The sequence below is a fragment of the Erythrolamprus reginae genome, chromosome 12 (assembly GCF_031021105.1).
Source record: "Erythrolamprus reginae isolate rEryReg1 chromosome 12, rEryReg1.hap1, whole genome shotgun sequence".
Taxonomy (NCBI): domain Eukaryota; kingdom Metazoa; phylum Chordata; class Lepidosauria; order Squamata; family Dipsadidae; genus Erythrolamprus; species Erythrolamprus reginae.
This window is the reverse complement of record NC_091961.1, coordinates 18,162,395-18,178,105: the sequence shown is the minus strand read 5'-3', so window position 1 is coordinate 18,178,105 and position 15,711 is coordinate 18,162,395. Positions and strand designations below refer to the sequence as shown.

General features: G+C 42.2%; 1 protein-coding gene across 2 annotated transcripts; it reads right to left on the bottom strand.

Moving 5' to 3' along the window:
* Nucleotides 1-197: 197 nt before the first annotated feature.
* Nucleotides 198-11,783, bottom strand: TGOLN2 (trans-golgi network protein 2). 2 transcript variants are annotated; one of them, XR_011560443.1, is made up of 5 exons: nucleotides 11,560-11,783; nucleotides 7,158-8,332; nucleotides 4,633-4,716; nucleotides 1,484-2,593; nucleotides 198-1,405 (listed from the first exon to the last, which is right to left on the bottom strand). XR_011560443.1 is itself a non-coding variant. In XM_070765551.1 (4 exons), exons 1-4 carry the CDS (start codon nucleotides 11,672-11,674, stop codon nucleotides 2,588-2,590), a joined length of 1,380 nt encoding a protein of 459 aa, XP_070621652.1. In that variant the 5' UTR covers nucleotides 11,675-11,783; the 3' UTR covers nucleotides 198-2,587. The 2 variants fall into 2 exon arrangements, 1 of the variants encoding a protein (XP_070621652.1); XM_070765551.1 differs by having other exon boundaries at nucleotides 198-2,593.
* Nucleotides 11,784-15,711: the final 3,928 nt, after the last annotated feature.

The following is a 15,711-nucleotide window of genomic DNA, read 5'->3' as shown; positions in this document are numbered from 1 at the left end:
ATTGCTTATTTCTACTGGCTTCTCCGTTACACCCTCGTTTTTACCATCAGTGGCTCAGTGAATACAGCAATACTCACCTTGAGTGCCCTCTGAGTAGGAAGCGCCAAGTTGGATCAATAGCAACAAGAGACAGTGTGGAGCCTATTACAAGCACACCAGCAGATACTGATGACATTGTCTTTTGACCACAAAAGGAATGGTGGTGTAGCCATTTATTATTTGTTCACGAACATTACAAAGATTAAAAAATAAATCTGAACATTTAAGGTTGGTTTAAAAAAAAAAAAAAGCTGGCCAATTCCAAAAAATCACACATACTTCTGGTTTCAGCAGGGAAGAGAATTGATTTTCAGATTTGGAAGAGAAACAATCCAGCAATGAAACTCAACTGAACTTATTTTGTTTAAATCATAACCTGAATACAAAAGAATATGAAGCAAGCTTTTACTTATTTAAACTTGAACTTCATGCCTAAAATCAAAATGCCACAAAATTTATTAGGTTCTAATAATTTTTTCATAACTAAGAAAATGACAAAAGTTTTCACATCATGCACGACAGAAGTCATCCACCCGTGACACAATTTCAATCCAAATTTCCATTGCACTCCAGGAAATTACATTTTATGTTAGGACTGATAATCATGTGCTAGTTCCAAGCTAGGAAAAGCCATTTTATGGCTGGAAAAGTCCCACTACTGATCTTCTGACTTTTTGTCATGTGTACGGTTACACATTAACCACATACGAAAGCTGGCAGCTGGGTTTCCAAAGATACCAATATACTTCCCCTATTTACGTCATTTAAATGACACCCAGCACTAAGGTGATTTCCCTGACTTAATCTATTCAGAAACAGAATGAGGCTGCACGCCAAGCTGCTGGATGATGGAAGAGGGTCAGTTTGACTGCTTCTCTGTAATTCTAACTACTTGGACATTGAGATCCAAACAGCTGATAAGAAACTGCCCCCAATTTGTGGGGGTGGAAACATTTCTATCAACAGGAAGTATTACAGAGACTTGCTTTGCTTTGCCTCAACAGATAAAAGCCTGACTGACTGTCCCATTCTGTGACCACCCACAGAAGTTAAGGAAATATTCTTCCAGGTGGACAGGGGACCCAGGCTGCATGTCCTAACATTTGATGAAGCTAAAGGCAACTTGGCTTCTTCACCATGGATGACCTTATTAAGCCCACTAAATGATAGTGGAAATTTTCATTTAATCAAAGTAATCCTCAAACAGACCTTATGTTTAGCTTTCTTGTGCCATACAGAACATTAACTCAAAGAATATCAAGGCCACAGGACGAATTCAAGCTAGCATGATGCGAAAAAGCTGCTTCACATTACAAGACTGCCTATGCAATTAAAGCAGAAGTCCCCAAACTTGATGACTTTAAGACTTATGAACTTCAACTCCCTGGCTGCAGAATTCTGGCAGTTGAAGTCCACAAGTCTTAAAGTTGCCCAGTTTGAAGACCTTTGAATTACAGAAACACCAGTGCTGAGTTCAGATGGGGGAGGGGGGATATACGCACCACACCAACTCTTGAACTGCCATCTTCTGGCACCTTTCCATAAATGGTGCCATTGATCTATTCCTACTTTTGTGCCCTCACATGGAATCCCAATACTCTGGCTATGGGTGGAATGGACCAATGAAAGATTCACACAATCATTTCCTTTCTTGGATTGAAAAGTGACTGGTTGCCTCCTGCCAGAACAGTAGACTTTTCTGAATAGATCCTATTGCCATGGGGTAGTTTGTGCAATTGATCTCCTTCTGAAGTCAATCATGAGAATGTGGTGGTTTGGAAGGATCTCAATTCATGGAGAATGCTTGAATTAAGCACTCAGAGCATGGTGGGGTGACAAATATTGAAGTCAACAATTCTTCAAACATTAACCTGCAATACAGTATAGCATCAGGAAAGGAGCAAGCTGATCTAAGTGATCAATCCAAGATTTGAGCCTTAAGCTTTAAAGCTCCAGTATTTCACAAACATTGACACTTAAGATAGGAAGTTTGAGACATTCACTTCTCAATGTTGCCGTCTAAGACACGAGATATTCAACCAGTGCATCAGGCAATTCATGCCTCAATGGAAGAGGGTACTTTAGGGACAAGAACCAATCTTCATAAACTCTGCTCCAAGCTCACAATGTTGACTATGATTCTAACATCCAGAATCGAGGGGACAACGTCAGCCTGCTCATTTAACATCCTTAGGATTAATTTCACAGATTGTAAGTACCGCATCATTTAGAGGAAAGTCACAATGTCACTGTCTAGTGATTAGTTCTTCATCACAATGCAGGAGAAAAACAGGAAAAATGCAGGAAAGTCACTGAAAAAGGAATTAACAGTCCAGGTTCTGAAAGAGGAAATGAGGCGTGGCAATGGGCAAAGTGCATGTGCACAATTAAAAGCACTTTCGTTGCTCCCTCCTCTCCCGGTGGACACAATAACACAGCCAACAGGCTCTGAGGCTGTACTAACAAAAGGCTGGACATTGTCCCTGTTTCTATGTGCCGTTTTCAAAACGAGTCCTCAAGCAACACGAGCGTGCAGAAAGGTCTGGGTTTAGATCTGCAGAGAAGAAAAACAAAGGGAGACATAAATCGCTTGGCAAGTTCAGACCACAGGTGTTGAAGTTGTATTCCTTGGTACTGAAAAAACAATAGGAAGAAAATGGCCATTTCTAACTGCAAATAGGACCATTTTGATTGGTTTTTCTCAAATTAACGACCAAAAGTTACAACAGATTCAAAAAAGGCTACTTATGACTTGTCCTCTGCCCTCCCGTGGTCACATTTCATGCACCGGTTTGCATTTATGATCGTCTGGGGTGCCCCAAAGTCACGCACTATGGTTTTTGAAGTTTTTCAGAAGAAAAAGCTCAAAAATGCTCATTGAATAAGATGGATTTGCTTAAGCACCATGTTTACTACTGTCAAAAAATTGAATGGTGTCACATGGTGCCTCGACCTATAACACCAATGACTTAAAACCAAAATTCCGGGCTTCATTGTGGTTGTAAGTAGAGGATTACCTGTGCTACATTAATCATGACACAGCAATGTGACAGATCTTGTGCTCCTACTAGTGAAAGAAGATTTTGGGTGAGTTTGAAAGAGCTCTTTTATTTATTTGTTTGTTTGTTTGTTTATTTATTATTTAATTTGACTTCTACGCTGCCCAATCCCAAAGGACTCAGGGCGGCTCACAACAATATAAAATTACAATAACAATAACAAGAAGTCAGGGGAAAAACTAGCAATTTCTAAAATTTTAATTAAAACTTAAAAAAACAGTTCAACAACACACATACTAGTCATTTATACCAATTCATATACATGGACAAGCTAGTGGTTGATTTAGGACCCCCATGCCTGCTGGCATAGCCAGGTCTTCGTGGCTTACGAAAAGCCAGCAGGGTGGGAGCCGTACGGACCTTGGTTGGGAGTTGATTCCATAAAGTCGGGGCCACAACAGAGAAGGCCCTCCCCCGTGGTCCCGCCAACCTGTATTGTTTAGCTGACGGGACCTGGAGGAGGCCGACTTTGTGTGCTCTAACTGGTCTCTGGGAAGTATGTGGCAGGAGACGGTCCTGTAAATAATCTGATCCTGAGCCATATAGGGCTTTATAGGTAATAACCAACGCCTTGAATTGTGCCCGGAGACTAATAGGGAGCCAGTGCAGCTCACGGAGTATAGGTATTATATGGGGGAACCAAGGTGTACCTGTGACAACTCGCGTGGCTGAATTCTGCACCATTGGGAGTCTCCAAACACTTTTCAAGGGTAGCCCCATGTAGAGTGCATTGCAATAATCAAGACGGGAGGTGATGAGGGACTGAGCAACTGTGCCTTGAGCCTCCGGGTCTAAACAGGGTCGCAGCTGGTAAACCAGGCGAACCTGGGCAAAGATCCCCCTGGCCACAGCCGAAAGATGGAGTTCTAGGTTCAGCTGTGGCTCCAGGAGGACACAGGACACAGGATGATGGTCAGACAGATCAGATAGTCCTTAGGAAGAAATGCTAATTACATTACAACTAATTACAACAAACTATAAAGAGAGAATTTATTTTATTACAGAGATTTGAGGTTTTTTTAAAAAATCAAATCAAATCCAAGGCAACGCTTTAAACCCAACTCTTCTGTATGAACCAATAAGCTAAATTCCAAAACATTTACATAATGCTTATTTCTTCCAATTATAAATCCAGTTTTGTTGATTCCAACCAGGAATAAAGTACCAAACAGTAAAAGCAAAACCCAAGGCAATATCATCAGAAACATGGATAAAAAAAGTGCATGCATGTTTTAGACCCCCATTGTCTAATTCATGGGTGTTCAGCCTTGGCAGGGTAAAACTTGTGGACTTCAACTCCCAGAATTCCCCAGCCAGTTATGCTGGCTGGCAGGCTTGCTGGGGAATTCTGAGAATTGAAGTCCACAGTTCTTGAACTTACCAAGGTTGGACACTGCTGATCTAAATGTAAATATATGTAATGTATATCATTATCATTGTAAGCAGCCATGAGAAGTGGTTGTGGCTTTAAAAAAGTTTTTAAAAATCAAACCATAAATTTGGGTATTTTGATGCTTATGGTGGAAGAACCTACCTTTTGATCCAGACGCTGATATTCGCTGGATTTGGGCCTTCGGGTTACCTTTGATTTTTTTCCTTCTAGAGCAAAAGCAATTATCTTTGCAAGGGAAGACAAGAGAATCAATAAGTGTGCCACAGCAAGAATCTGAATCATCACACTATAATTTCCTATTAAAGTGAGCAAATCAGCTTGTCATAACTATTAACTGAGTCGCTGTGAGAAGGGCAGCATAGAAATCTAATAGATAGATAGATAGACAGACAGACAGACAGACAGACAGACAGACAAACTAACAAACTAACTAGAAAAAACACATTATTTCAGTAGAGCTTTAAAAATATATGGCACAGATAGTATATTAAAACCTGTGAAATAGTAAAATTTCCTTTGGGGGAAAAGTGGGTCTCACTTAGAAAGTAAGACATGATTCAAAGTCATAACCCATCAAGTAGACCAGGGAATATAGAATATTCATAATTAGAATATTGCTTGAACCAGCTTCTCTACAGCCAATAGACCAATTACTGGTAAAAAAAATGAACAACAGTTTGTAGCCTATATCAGCCCAAGCCAAGAAACATATTTTAAAAGACCTAGTTTTTTAGAAGTTTTAGATAACATTAGTATGGCTTACGCCAGTGATTTTCAACCTTTTTTGAGCCGTGGCACATTTACAAAACCCTGGGGCACATTGAGCGGGGGGAGGGGGGGCGGCGGCTAAAAAAAGTTTGGACAAAAAAATTCTCTCTCTCTCTCTTCCTCCTCTTCAATTTCTTTCTCCCTCCCTCTTTCTCTCCCTTCCTTCCTCTTTCTTTCTCTCTCTCTCCATCCCTCTTTCTTTCTCTTCCTTCCTCTCTTTTTTGCTCTCTCTCCCTCCCTCCCTCTCTTTCTCTCCTTCCCTCCCTCTCTTTCTCTCTCTTGCTTTCTTTCTCTCCCTTGCTCTTTCTTTCTCTTGTTTTCTCTCTCTCTTGCTTTCTTTCTCTCTTGTTCTCTTTCTCTCGCTCTTTCTCTCTCTTGCTTTCTTTCTCTCTCTCTCTTGCTTTCTTTCTCTCTCTCTCTTGCTTTCTTTCTCTCTCGCTTTCTTTCTCTCTGAGCTTCGCGGCACACCTGACCATGTCTCGCGGCACACTAGTGAAAAACACTGGCTTACGCAAGCATACACAAAACCAATATCCCAATATATTTTGAGGGATAAGTTTTCAGATGGTTTTATTTTTGAAAATCCAATAAAGAAACAAATAAATCAGGTCCTAGCTAAAATAGCCTTATTAAAATCAGATTATCTACAGGACATATACACTATTTCTTTTTGCTGAAGATGTCTTGAGGAAACAGCTTTCATTTTTATCATCAGTCTAGCTAGACCAGTGATTTTCAACCTTTTTTGAGCCGCGGCACATTTTTTACATTTACAAAATCCTGGGGCACACCACCAACCAAAATAACACAAATCAAATAAATAAATAAATAAATAAATACATACATACATACATACATAACCTCCTCATATATACAATCCCATGTAACATCCCCTTATAAATACAGTCAATCATCAATCATCCCTACTCAAATTTATATCTCATTTCTGGGTACTTCTCCTGTCTTTCCCCCTTTTCTCTCTCATGTTTGTCATTTCTCTCTCTTCCTCCCTTTTTCCCTCATTCCTTTTCCCTCTCACTTCTCCTCTTTTTCCATCCCTGTCTCTCTCCCCCCCTTATGTGTGTGTGTGTATACATACTGGAACCATTTCCAAAACCAGTTGAGGGCTGGGGTTTTTTCTCTTTTATTTATTATTTATTTCTCTTTCTCTTTTATTCTTTTCAAAAACAGGTGTGGGCTGGGGGGCGTTTCTTATTATTTGGGTGCTTTTTACCATATGCTTCAAGAATCACCCCTCTCTCTCTCTTTTGTTTCTCTCTCCTCTCATTCTCTGCCTCAATCATTTCTCTTTTTTTCTCCCCTTTTTGTTCTCATTTCTCTCTCTCCTTTCCTCTCCCTATCTGTCTCTCTTGCTTTCTCTCTCTCTTGCTATCTCTTTTTCTCTCTTATTTTCTTTCTCTCTCTCTTGTTTTCTCTCTCTCTTTCTCTCCCTCCCTCTTTCTCTCTTTTTCTCACTTTCTCTCTCTTGCTCTCTCTCTCTCTTGTTTTCTTTCTCACACTCTTTCTCTCTCTTGCTATCTCTTTCTCTCCCCTCTTTCTCTCTCTCTCTTTCTCACTTTCTCTCTATCTTGCTGTCTGTTGCTCTCACTCACTCACTCACTCACTCTCGTTCTCTCTCCGTTCTTCTCAGCGGAGGCTGGCGAAGGTGATATTCAATGTCGGGGGCACGCGGGCGGTTGCCAATAGCGGCGGCGGGCAATAGCGGGGGGGGGCGAGCCGCCTCGCGGCACACCTGACCATGTCTCGCGGCACACTAGTGTGCCGCGGCACACCGGTTGAAAAACACTGAGCTAGACAAACAGACAAAGGATGGACAGATATGGATGGGTGGGTGGGTGGATAGGAAATCATTTACTCTAACAAGTTAGAATACTTACTTTCCGTTTATTATGATATGCAATGTATAGGGCAGCAACAATAATAGCAGTGGTCACTAAGTAGGCAAAGAAGTGGCTATTTTCAGATACGTTCCTTGGTGGCTCCTCCGAAACTTCCTCATGCTTTGCACTTTTTTTCTTTTCATCACCCAATCCTTTTCCTTGTTCATCTCCAAGGTCAATTCCCTCTTCCTCATCTTTTTTGGATTCCACAGGATTTAACTTTTCAGAATGTTGATCTGATGGAAGATCATCCTCATTTCCTAATGATTCTTCTGTTTCTTTTGACTCCTCATCATTTGTCTCTTGTTCAGAAAAACCTGGATCAGAAATTTCTGTCTCAGATTCTTCGTTTTGGGAATGAACAAGATTTAATTTTGGAGTCTCTGGAACAGAAGCATCAGGTTGAGCGTTCTTGTCTTTCAATGGGTCTTTTCTCTGCTTTGTTTCAGTTTTTGTAATAGAAGATTTCTCAGATATGTCTTCATGAGCGTTGGTGGCTTCTACCTTTCCAGGTTGTTGAATAACTGACTGGGGATTCTGGTCTTTTGTTTCTAAGTCTTGTGATTTTTCTGATTCCTTATCGTTTATTGTCTTAGATTCTTCTCCGGGATCGTTCTTTTCTGGAGTATCTGCAGTTTGAACAGGATTTAATTTTGGATCAGACTGAGTGTTCGGGTCTTTAATTGATGGTTCCTTTTCCTGCTTTGATTCATTTGTCTCTCTATGAGTTTCTTCAGATTTATCTATGTTTTCCAGACCTTTGGTGACTTTAGTAGCATTTAACTTTGCAGGATGTTGAGTAGGCAGACCTGACTGGGAAGTTTGGTCTTTTGCTGATGGGGCCTGGGGTTGTTTTAGTTTCTTTTCAGAAGGTTCAGATTTTGAAGCAGCATTTTGAGCAGGAAGGTCATTTGTTTTTTTAACTGATACATATTTTCCCTCTTCTGAGGTTTTTAACTTTGTAAAAGATGATTCAGATATGTCTGTCTGATCTCCTTGAGATTCATCTGTGTTGTTGGATCCAATAGCATCTTGCTGGGAACCTTTGTGACTAGATGTTTCCTTCACTTTATCAGAACCTTGCTGGGGTGCTTCTGGCTGGCTATTTTGTACGTCACTTTGTCCAACTTGAAATGGTATATTTTCAGAATGTCTGCCTAGATCTGAAGCACCTGAAGCAATGTGGAAAACTTACAAGTTAAAATGTATTCTGAATGCTACAATACTGTGTAGTAGTGTACAGTACAGTGTTCCCTCGATTTTCGCGGGTTCGAACTTCACGAATAGCCTATACCACGTTTTTTCAAACAAATATTAATAAAAAATACTTTGCAGTTTTTTTTTCTATACCATGGTTTTTCCTGCCCAATGACATCATATGTCATCGCCAAACTTTCATCTGCAAAACTTTCATCAGCATTATCGCAAAAAAAATAATTGTTAATAAATAATTATATGTTTATAAATATCAGTATCACTAAGTGTCTTATTCAGTGAGTACCAGTAATAATGGTGAGTAAATGGTTGTTAAGGGAATGGGAAATGGTAATTTAGGGGTTTAAAGTCTTAAGGGATGGCTTGTGATACTGTTCATAGCCAAAAATGGTGTATTTACTTCCACATCTCTACTTCGCGGAAATCCGACTTTCGCGGGCGGTCTTGGAACGCATCCCCCGCTAAAATCGAGGGAACACTGTATTGCAAACTATAAAATCATGTTGAATATATTCCCCCTTTTGTAAGTACAACTTTGTAGGTAGATTAGAGATAGTATTTGTATAACCTCCTGCTGTGGCATGGATCAGAGACAGCTAATATAAACCAGACAGGGGTCTTTGGCAACTTTTAGCCTGGCATATTTCAACTCCCACAAGTCCGCCAGGCTTAGGGTTGGCAAGGTTGGAGACCCGTTCTAAAAAGTAACAGCAGAATGATGTAATAGGAGATTGCAATATAAATACTGTAGTATATTGGACATGTTGACAATGTCACACTGCAAGGGAGGTCATTTCAATCATGGAGTTCCAGAGGAAGAGTTATATTGTAATTCTATTATTTCTTTTACAATTAGTTGTCAACTTACAACAGTTCATTTAGTCACTTCATTATGTCAATGAAAAAAATGACTTATATTTTTCACACTTACAACCCCGCTGCAGCAACCCCATGGTTACATGGTCAAAATTCAGACATTCGTAACTGACTCATATTTATGACAGTTGCAGTAGCCAACATTTTGAGACCTTTTGACAAGCAAAGTCAATGGGAAAACCAGATTCATTTAAGAACCTTGTTACTAATATAATAATTGCAGTGATTTGCTTAACAATTGTGGCAAGAAAAGTTGTAAAAAAGGCAGCAAAACTCACTAACATAAATTAGCATACAACTCACTAACATGATTTAATATACACTTGGGCTCAATTATGGTGGTAAGGATTACCTTTACCTTTCTACTTCAAATGTATATAATTGGAGATAACATTTTGCTGGGGGCTCTCTCTCCTGCTATCTTTTGGAAGGGAATCAAAAGTTAGTACTTTCCTAAAAAATATATCTTTTTGCATTTATCTCCAAGGTTTTAGTTTCTAAAGTGAGCAACTTTCTCACAATTGCCCAAAGCATTTTCATACTGAACTTTCATTAATAGTACAATTTGAGTTGTACACATTTATGCCACATTTAATTAATATCTCACCTTCAAAATTTCTTTAAACAACTCAAAATAGCAAGCATATTTTATACTCCTTCCTTCTCCTATTTTTCCCACAACAATCCTGTGAGGTGAGTTGAACTGACATCATGGCAAGATCTCATTATTTTGAATGGCTGTGTGGCAATTTCTAATCTCTGTGTTTTATTATACATTTGCATGCCTGACTTAATAAGGCAAAAAAAGCAATCACACATTGAAATTAAGCTATTGTGTTATATATATGTTGTATTTTGTCTGAATGTTGTGAGTGAACCCTGGCAATTTTGGCACATAGTGGGGTAACTCCCAGAATGTTCAGCCTACATTGGACAGAGGCTTCCCAAGTTTGCTTATGTGCCTTTTAATGTGTCTATTTCCAACGGCTAAATGGGCAGGGTTCTTCCCTGGCAACATTTCAGAAGTGTTGCTGTCACCTCTTCCTGGGGCTCAGAGAGAATGATTGGCCAAGGTCAACCAGCTGGCTTCATTCATGATAAAGCAGGACTAGAACTCCCAGTCTCCCAGGTTGTAGTGTGATGCCCTAACTACAAGGTTGACCCAAGGCTGAAATACCTATTATCAGGCATTACACTGTCCATCAAGAAGGGCCAGGTTTCATCCTTTACAAAGGCTGTTTAGACACTGGATGCCAGACCTATGGGGTTGTAACTCTAAATGCATCACTCCTTATAAAGACTAGATATGATGGGTAAGCTTTAAGAACTATTCCACACACCTGTCTCTATCTCACCTTTATTAATGTAGCAAAGCCAGAACATTTACAGATACAGATTACTAGAGTTGGAAGGGATCTTGTAGGTCATCTAGTCCACCCCCACCACCCCAAAACAGAAGTCCCTACACCATTTCATACAAATGGCCATCCAACCTCCTCTTGAAAGTCTCAAGTGCTGGAACTCTCGCAACCTCTGCAGGCAAGCTATTCCACTGGTTGATTGCTCTTACTGTCCGGGAAATTCTCCTTATTTCCAGGTTGAATCTCTTCCACCCACTGTTCCTTGTCTGGCCTTCTATCCAGGTCAAGCACTCGGGGGTCACAGAGAGGGATATCCAGAAGTGTCAGAATAGTCCCTATCACAGTTTCTCAACTTTTAAAAGATATGTGAACTTCAATTCCCAGAACTCCCCTGTTTTAGGGACTATCTAGGCTGCATCAAAGACTGCCAAAGAAAATATATCCAGAACCTGTCCTACTCACTGGGGATTTGTGGGAGTTGTGCAATCCACACATCTTAAAGCACGGGTCTCCAACCTTGGCAACTTTTAAGACTTATGGACTTCAAATTCCCAGAATTCCTCAGCCAGCAAAATTGAGGTTGGAGACCCTTGTGTTAAAGCAAAATGTCTGGGGAATGCTGGGACTTATATCCACACGTCTCCAAGGGGTGAGGTTGGAAAACCTTGATCTGTGTTCTCCTTCAGAGAAGGCGGCCCCTAGAGCAGCCTGATAGCTTCAATCACCAAGACTCAAAGAGCAAGGCTAGGGCCAGGGAGGAGGCAAAACTGGCTCTTCTATGACATGTGGACTTCAACTCCCAGAATTCCTGAGCCAATTATGCTAGCTGAGGAATTCTGGGAGTTGAAGTCTGCATGTCCTAGCGATGGGCGCAAAATCTGAGGACAGGAGGTGGGGGGCGAAGCAATGGCGTTTTCTCCTTCTCCCCTTCAAGAGCCCAGACTGACCTCGACTATCCGTCCCCGGCGTCTTCCCCTCGCTCTTTCCTGTCTCCAACGGCGCCGCGCTGCCCCAGGAAGCCAGCGAACACAGGAGGAGACGCAAGAACCAAGATGCCGCCATGCCGGCTCAGGAGCGCCTTTCTACTTCCGCCCAGTTGCCAACGGAAAAGGAAAGTTTCTTTCCGCGATTCTCGGGCGCCCACTTCCGGCTGAGGTTCCTTTTGACTCCCTCGCTCCGACGCTATTCTCGCGAGAGCCGAACTTCTCGGGAAGGCGAGAGGAGGGGCGGAAATATACCCCGAAGAGCGTGGCTTTACGGTTCCAGGGTGGAGGGACTTGGAGGTTGCCGCTGGAAGGCGAGCGCCTGCTTTTGATCTCTGTTGCTTTAGACTGGTTCACAATTTTTTTTGCGGAGGGGGGAGGTCTCTTCTGATTGACAGTTGAGGTGGACCATCCACACCCCTGAAAAATCTCAACTTTGAGAAACAGTGATGTATTAAAGCAGAGATCTTCAAACTTGGTAACTTTAAAACTGGTGGACTTCAATTCCCAGAATTCTCCAGCCAGCTATGCTGGCTGGAGAATTCTGGGAGTTGAAGTCCACCAGTCTTAAAGTTGTCAAGTTTAAGGTCTCTGCTTTAATTGTACACACTCACAGAATCTCTGTAGGAATGAGATGGATTATTTCTAAATGTGATATTACGCTGGCTGGACAATTCTGGGAGTTTGAAGTCCACAAGTCTTAAAGTTGCCAAGTTGGGGACCCCTGTAATTAAATCCTCACAACTTCCATGTCTGAATTACAAACCGCCGTCTTTCTGCATTGCAGAGCGAAAGATCTGGTTGCTGGATTGATGGCGGATTCCACCTCCCACCCTTGTTCCCTGCTTTCTGCCTGTCCATATTTCTACCTTTTAAAATTTATTTTATTTATTTCAGCTGGAAGGGACCTTGTATGTCATCTAGTCCAACCCCCTGCCCAAGCAAGAGACCCTACACCACTTCGCACAAATGGCAGTCCAATCTCCCCTTGAAAAACTCAAAAGGGTTGGAGCACTCACAACCTTCACAGGGAAGCTGTTCCACTGGTTCATCGCTCTCATCATCAGAAAGTTCCTCCTTATTTCCAGCCTAAAACTCTCTTTGGTCAGCTTCCAACCTTTTTTCCCTGTCTGGCCTTCTTGTGCTTTGGAAAACAGCCCAATCCCTCTGTGGCAGCACCTCAAGTATTGGAACACTGCTATCATCTCCCATGGTCCTTCTGTTTGCTAGACTAGCCATGCCCAGTTCCTGTAACCTCTCGTCGTATGTTTTAGTTTCCAGGCCCCAATTTTTCAGTAATTGTGTACTGTAATTGTCTTTCCTGTGGTGTTCTTTTTCATTGCTCTATTATTTATTTAATTGGATTTGTATGATGCCCCTCTCCGAGGTCTCGGGACGGCTCCCAACATATATAAAGAGACAATAGTAAAATCAATCCAATTAATACATAAAAATAATCCTTAAAATCTACTTTTAAAACTTCCATTACCATTCATTCAGCAATCGTACTAAAAACATTTGTTGGTCAGGGGGAACATAAGAACATAAGAAGAGCCATGCTGAATCAGGCCAAAGCCCATCGAGTCCAGCATTCTGTGTCACCAATTGTCCTTGGGGATCTTGAGCAGAAAGAGAAGGCAAAACGCTCCCTTTCCCGACCCCCAACAAATGGTATTCAAGGGAATCCTGCCTGCCTCAACCAACATAGAGGCGGCACATGGACATCCATTTCAATAACCACCAATACACTTGGCATCCATGAATCTGTCTAATCCTGCCTTGAAGCTATCAAGGCTGACAGCTGTCACAACCCCTTCTGGAAGTGAATTCCATAAACCAACGACCCTCTGGGTGAAGAAATATCTCCCTTGATTTGTCCTCACTTTCTTACCTATGAGCTTTAGGGAGGGCCCCCTTGTCCCAGTATTGTGTTATAGAGAAAATAATTTTCTAGTAACCCCAGGCCCAGCAACAAAGATGAGTTTTTAGGCTCTTTTGGGAGGGTGGGGGCAGTGTGAATCTCCAGGGGGAGCTGATTCCAGAGGGCCAGGGCCCCCACGGAGAAGGCTCTTCCCACCACCTGACATTGTTTGGTCGACGGGACCCTGAGGAGACCCATTCTGTGGGACCTCACTAGTCGCTGGGATTCGTGTGGCAGAAGGCGGTCTCGGAGATCTTTTTATCGTTATAAGCCGCCTAGAGTAGCTCTATGGTGAGATAGAAGCAAATAAATTTAAGAAATGAGATTGCAAATAAACTAGGGAAAAGTGCTGAAGCAGGACAAATGCAGACTGAGTTTGCACACTTGGTTCACTGCAATGGAGTTTGTTCTGTTTTCATTTAGGTTGTGGGAACATGAGTCTCTTGAACAAAGCATTTTATCAGTCCTAGGGAGAAGGCAATAGCAAACCTTTTCCAAAATCTTGCCAGAAGAACTACCGTGTTTCCCCGAAAGTAAGACAGTGTCTTACTTTCTTTTTACCCCCAAAAGCCCCACTACGTCTTACTTTCGGGGTATGTCTTACATTGGAAAAAAATTGAAAGGGTCGCGTTCCCGAAGGCATCTCCCCAGAGTCCAGAAGGGCAGCCACGGGACAGGAGCCTCGTGAGCCCTTTTCCAAGTTCAACCTCAGGGCTCCAAGCGGCGTGCACGCGTGGAGCCACAGACACGTGTCGGGGAAGCGTGTGTCTGGAGGGGAGGAGCCGCTCTGCGCAGTTGGGCAGCCCCACCTGCCTGCCGGAAAGGAGGCGGGCGAAGGAGGGCGCAGCTCCAGCCACTCGCCTCGGAGCTGGTCGGCCTAGCTGGCCGCTTGCAGCCGAGCCTTGGCAGGACTCGGTTGCTGGGACGAGCGCCTTCGCTGCAAGCCGCCGCCCGCTCGGCTCGCTTCGTACCAGCACCATCCTTCGCTTTGCCAAGCCGGGGAAGAGGCGGTGGCGCCACGGCGAGGCGAAGGCAAGTGCGCGCGGGGAGCTTGGAAGCGACATCATCGGGCTCCCCCCCCCCCCCGGCAATACCCGTGTTTCCCCGAAAGTAAGACATATGTCTTACTTTCGGGGTACGGCTTATATTAGCCGACCCCCCTGAAACCTCCGATACGTCTTACAATCGGGGGTGTCTTACTATCGGGGAAACAGGGTAACGAGGACTTTGTCCAAGCAGTCACCAGAAGCCAACACTAGCTTGAAGGTGCCACACAAAACTGCAGCTGTTTTTTACTCCGCCTGCAAAACTCCGTGTTAAAAGAATGGGGATGCAGCACCATCTTGTGGTCTGTATCTTTTGTTCTCAGCTATTATGAAATAACAGTTGCAAAGGGGATACTCATATACTTTTATTTAATCGTAGGCTACTTGACAGCCCATTGCAAGTTCTTATTTATTAATAGGGTTCTAACTAGTGCAGTACTCAAAACATGAAAGTCAAACTATTGTATTCTCAGCACAATCCTCAGAAGACTAAATGGGACTGGGGTTTTTTTTTTACTACTCACAATGGATTTCACAATGGAGTGTCATAAAGAACTGGTAGCATCCTTGAAAGATAAAACCAAATACAATATAGCTTTTGCAGCCTTTGTAGCGAGTTGCATTGTTTTAATCTTCCAGCATTTTAAGTTTATTTGCTTAAGGAATTATAGATTCTTAAAACAATTGAGTCGTTCTGCTGATTATAGGTGGAGTTTTTGTTACTGACTAGATGATAGTCATTTTAGGTGGACGGCTGCAGAAAATTCTGCAATTCAACACAAAGCAAACATTTTCTCAATGAATCATTTTAAGGCTGTCATTGTAACATTGGTTAACTCTTAGTATTTTTAGACTTTAGAAAACCACTGAAAGCTTTTCTCACATTTAGGAACTCTCTCACGGATTTAAGAGAAAGGGGGGAGAGATTATCATTGTATCTGCTTTTAAAGCTCAGGAAAGTGCAGATATTTCATTCATGGCTCCAAAGCAGGAAGCTGTGGTTTTATGAATTTGTACAGCCACTCTGCAAAGGCTCTGAAATTCCAGGGATTGTTAGGCCAGTTTCAGGAAAGCAGCAATTTGGATAATTAGAAACTTTTTTAGTTGTTTCCTTCTTCCTTTTTTGCACAGGACAGTAGCATGAATGGG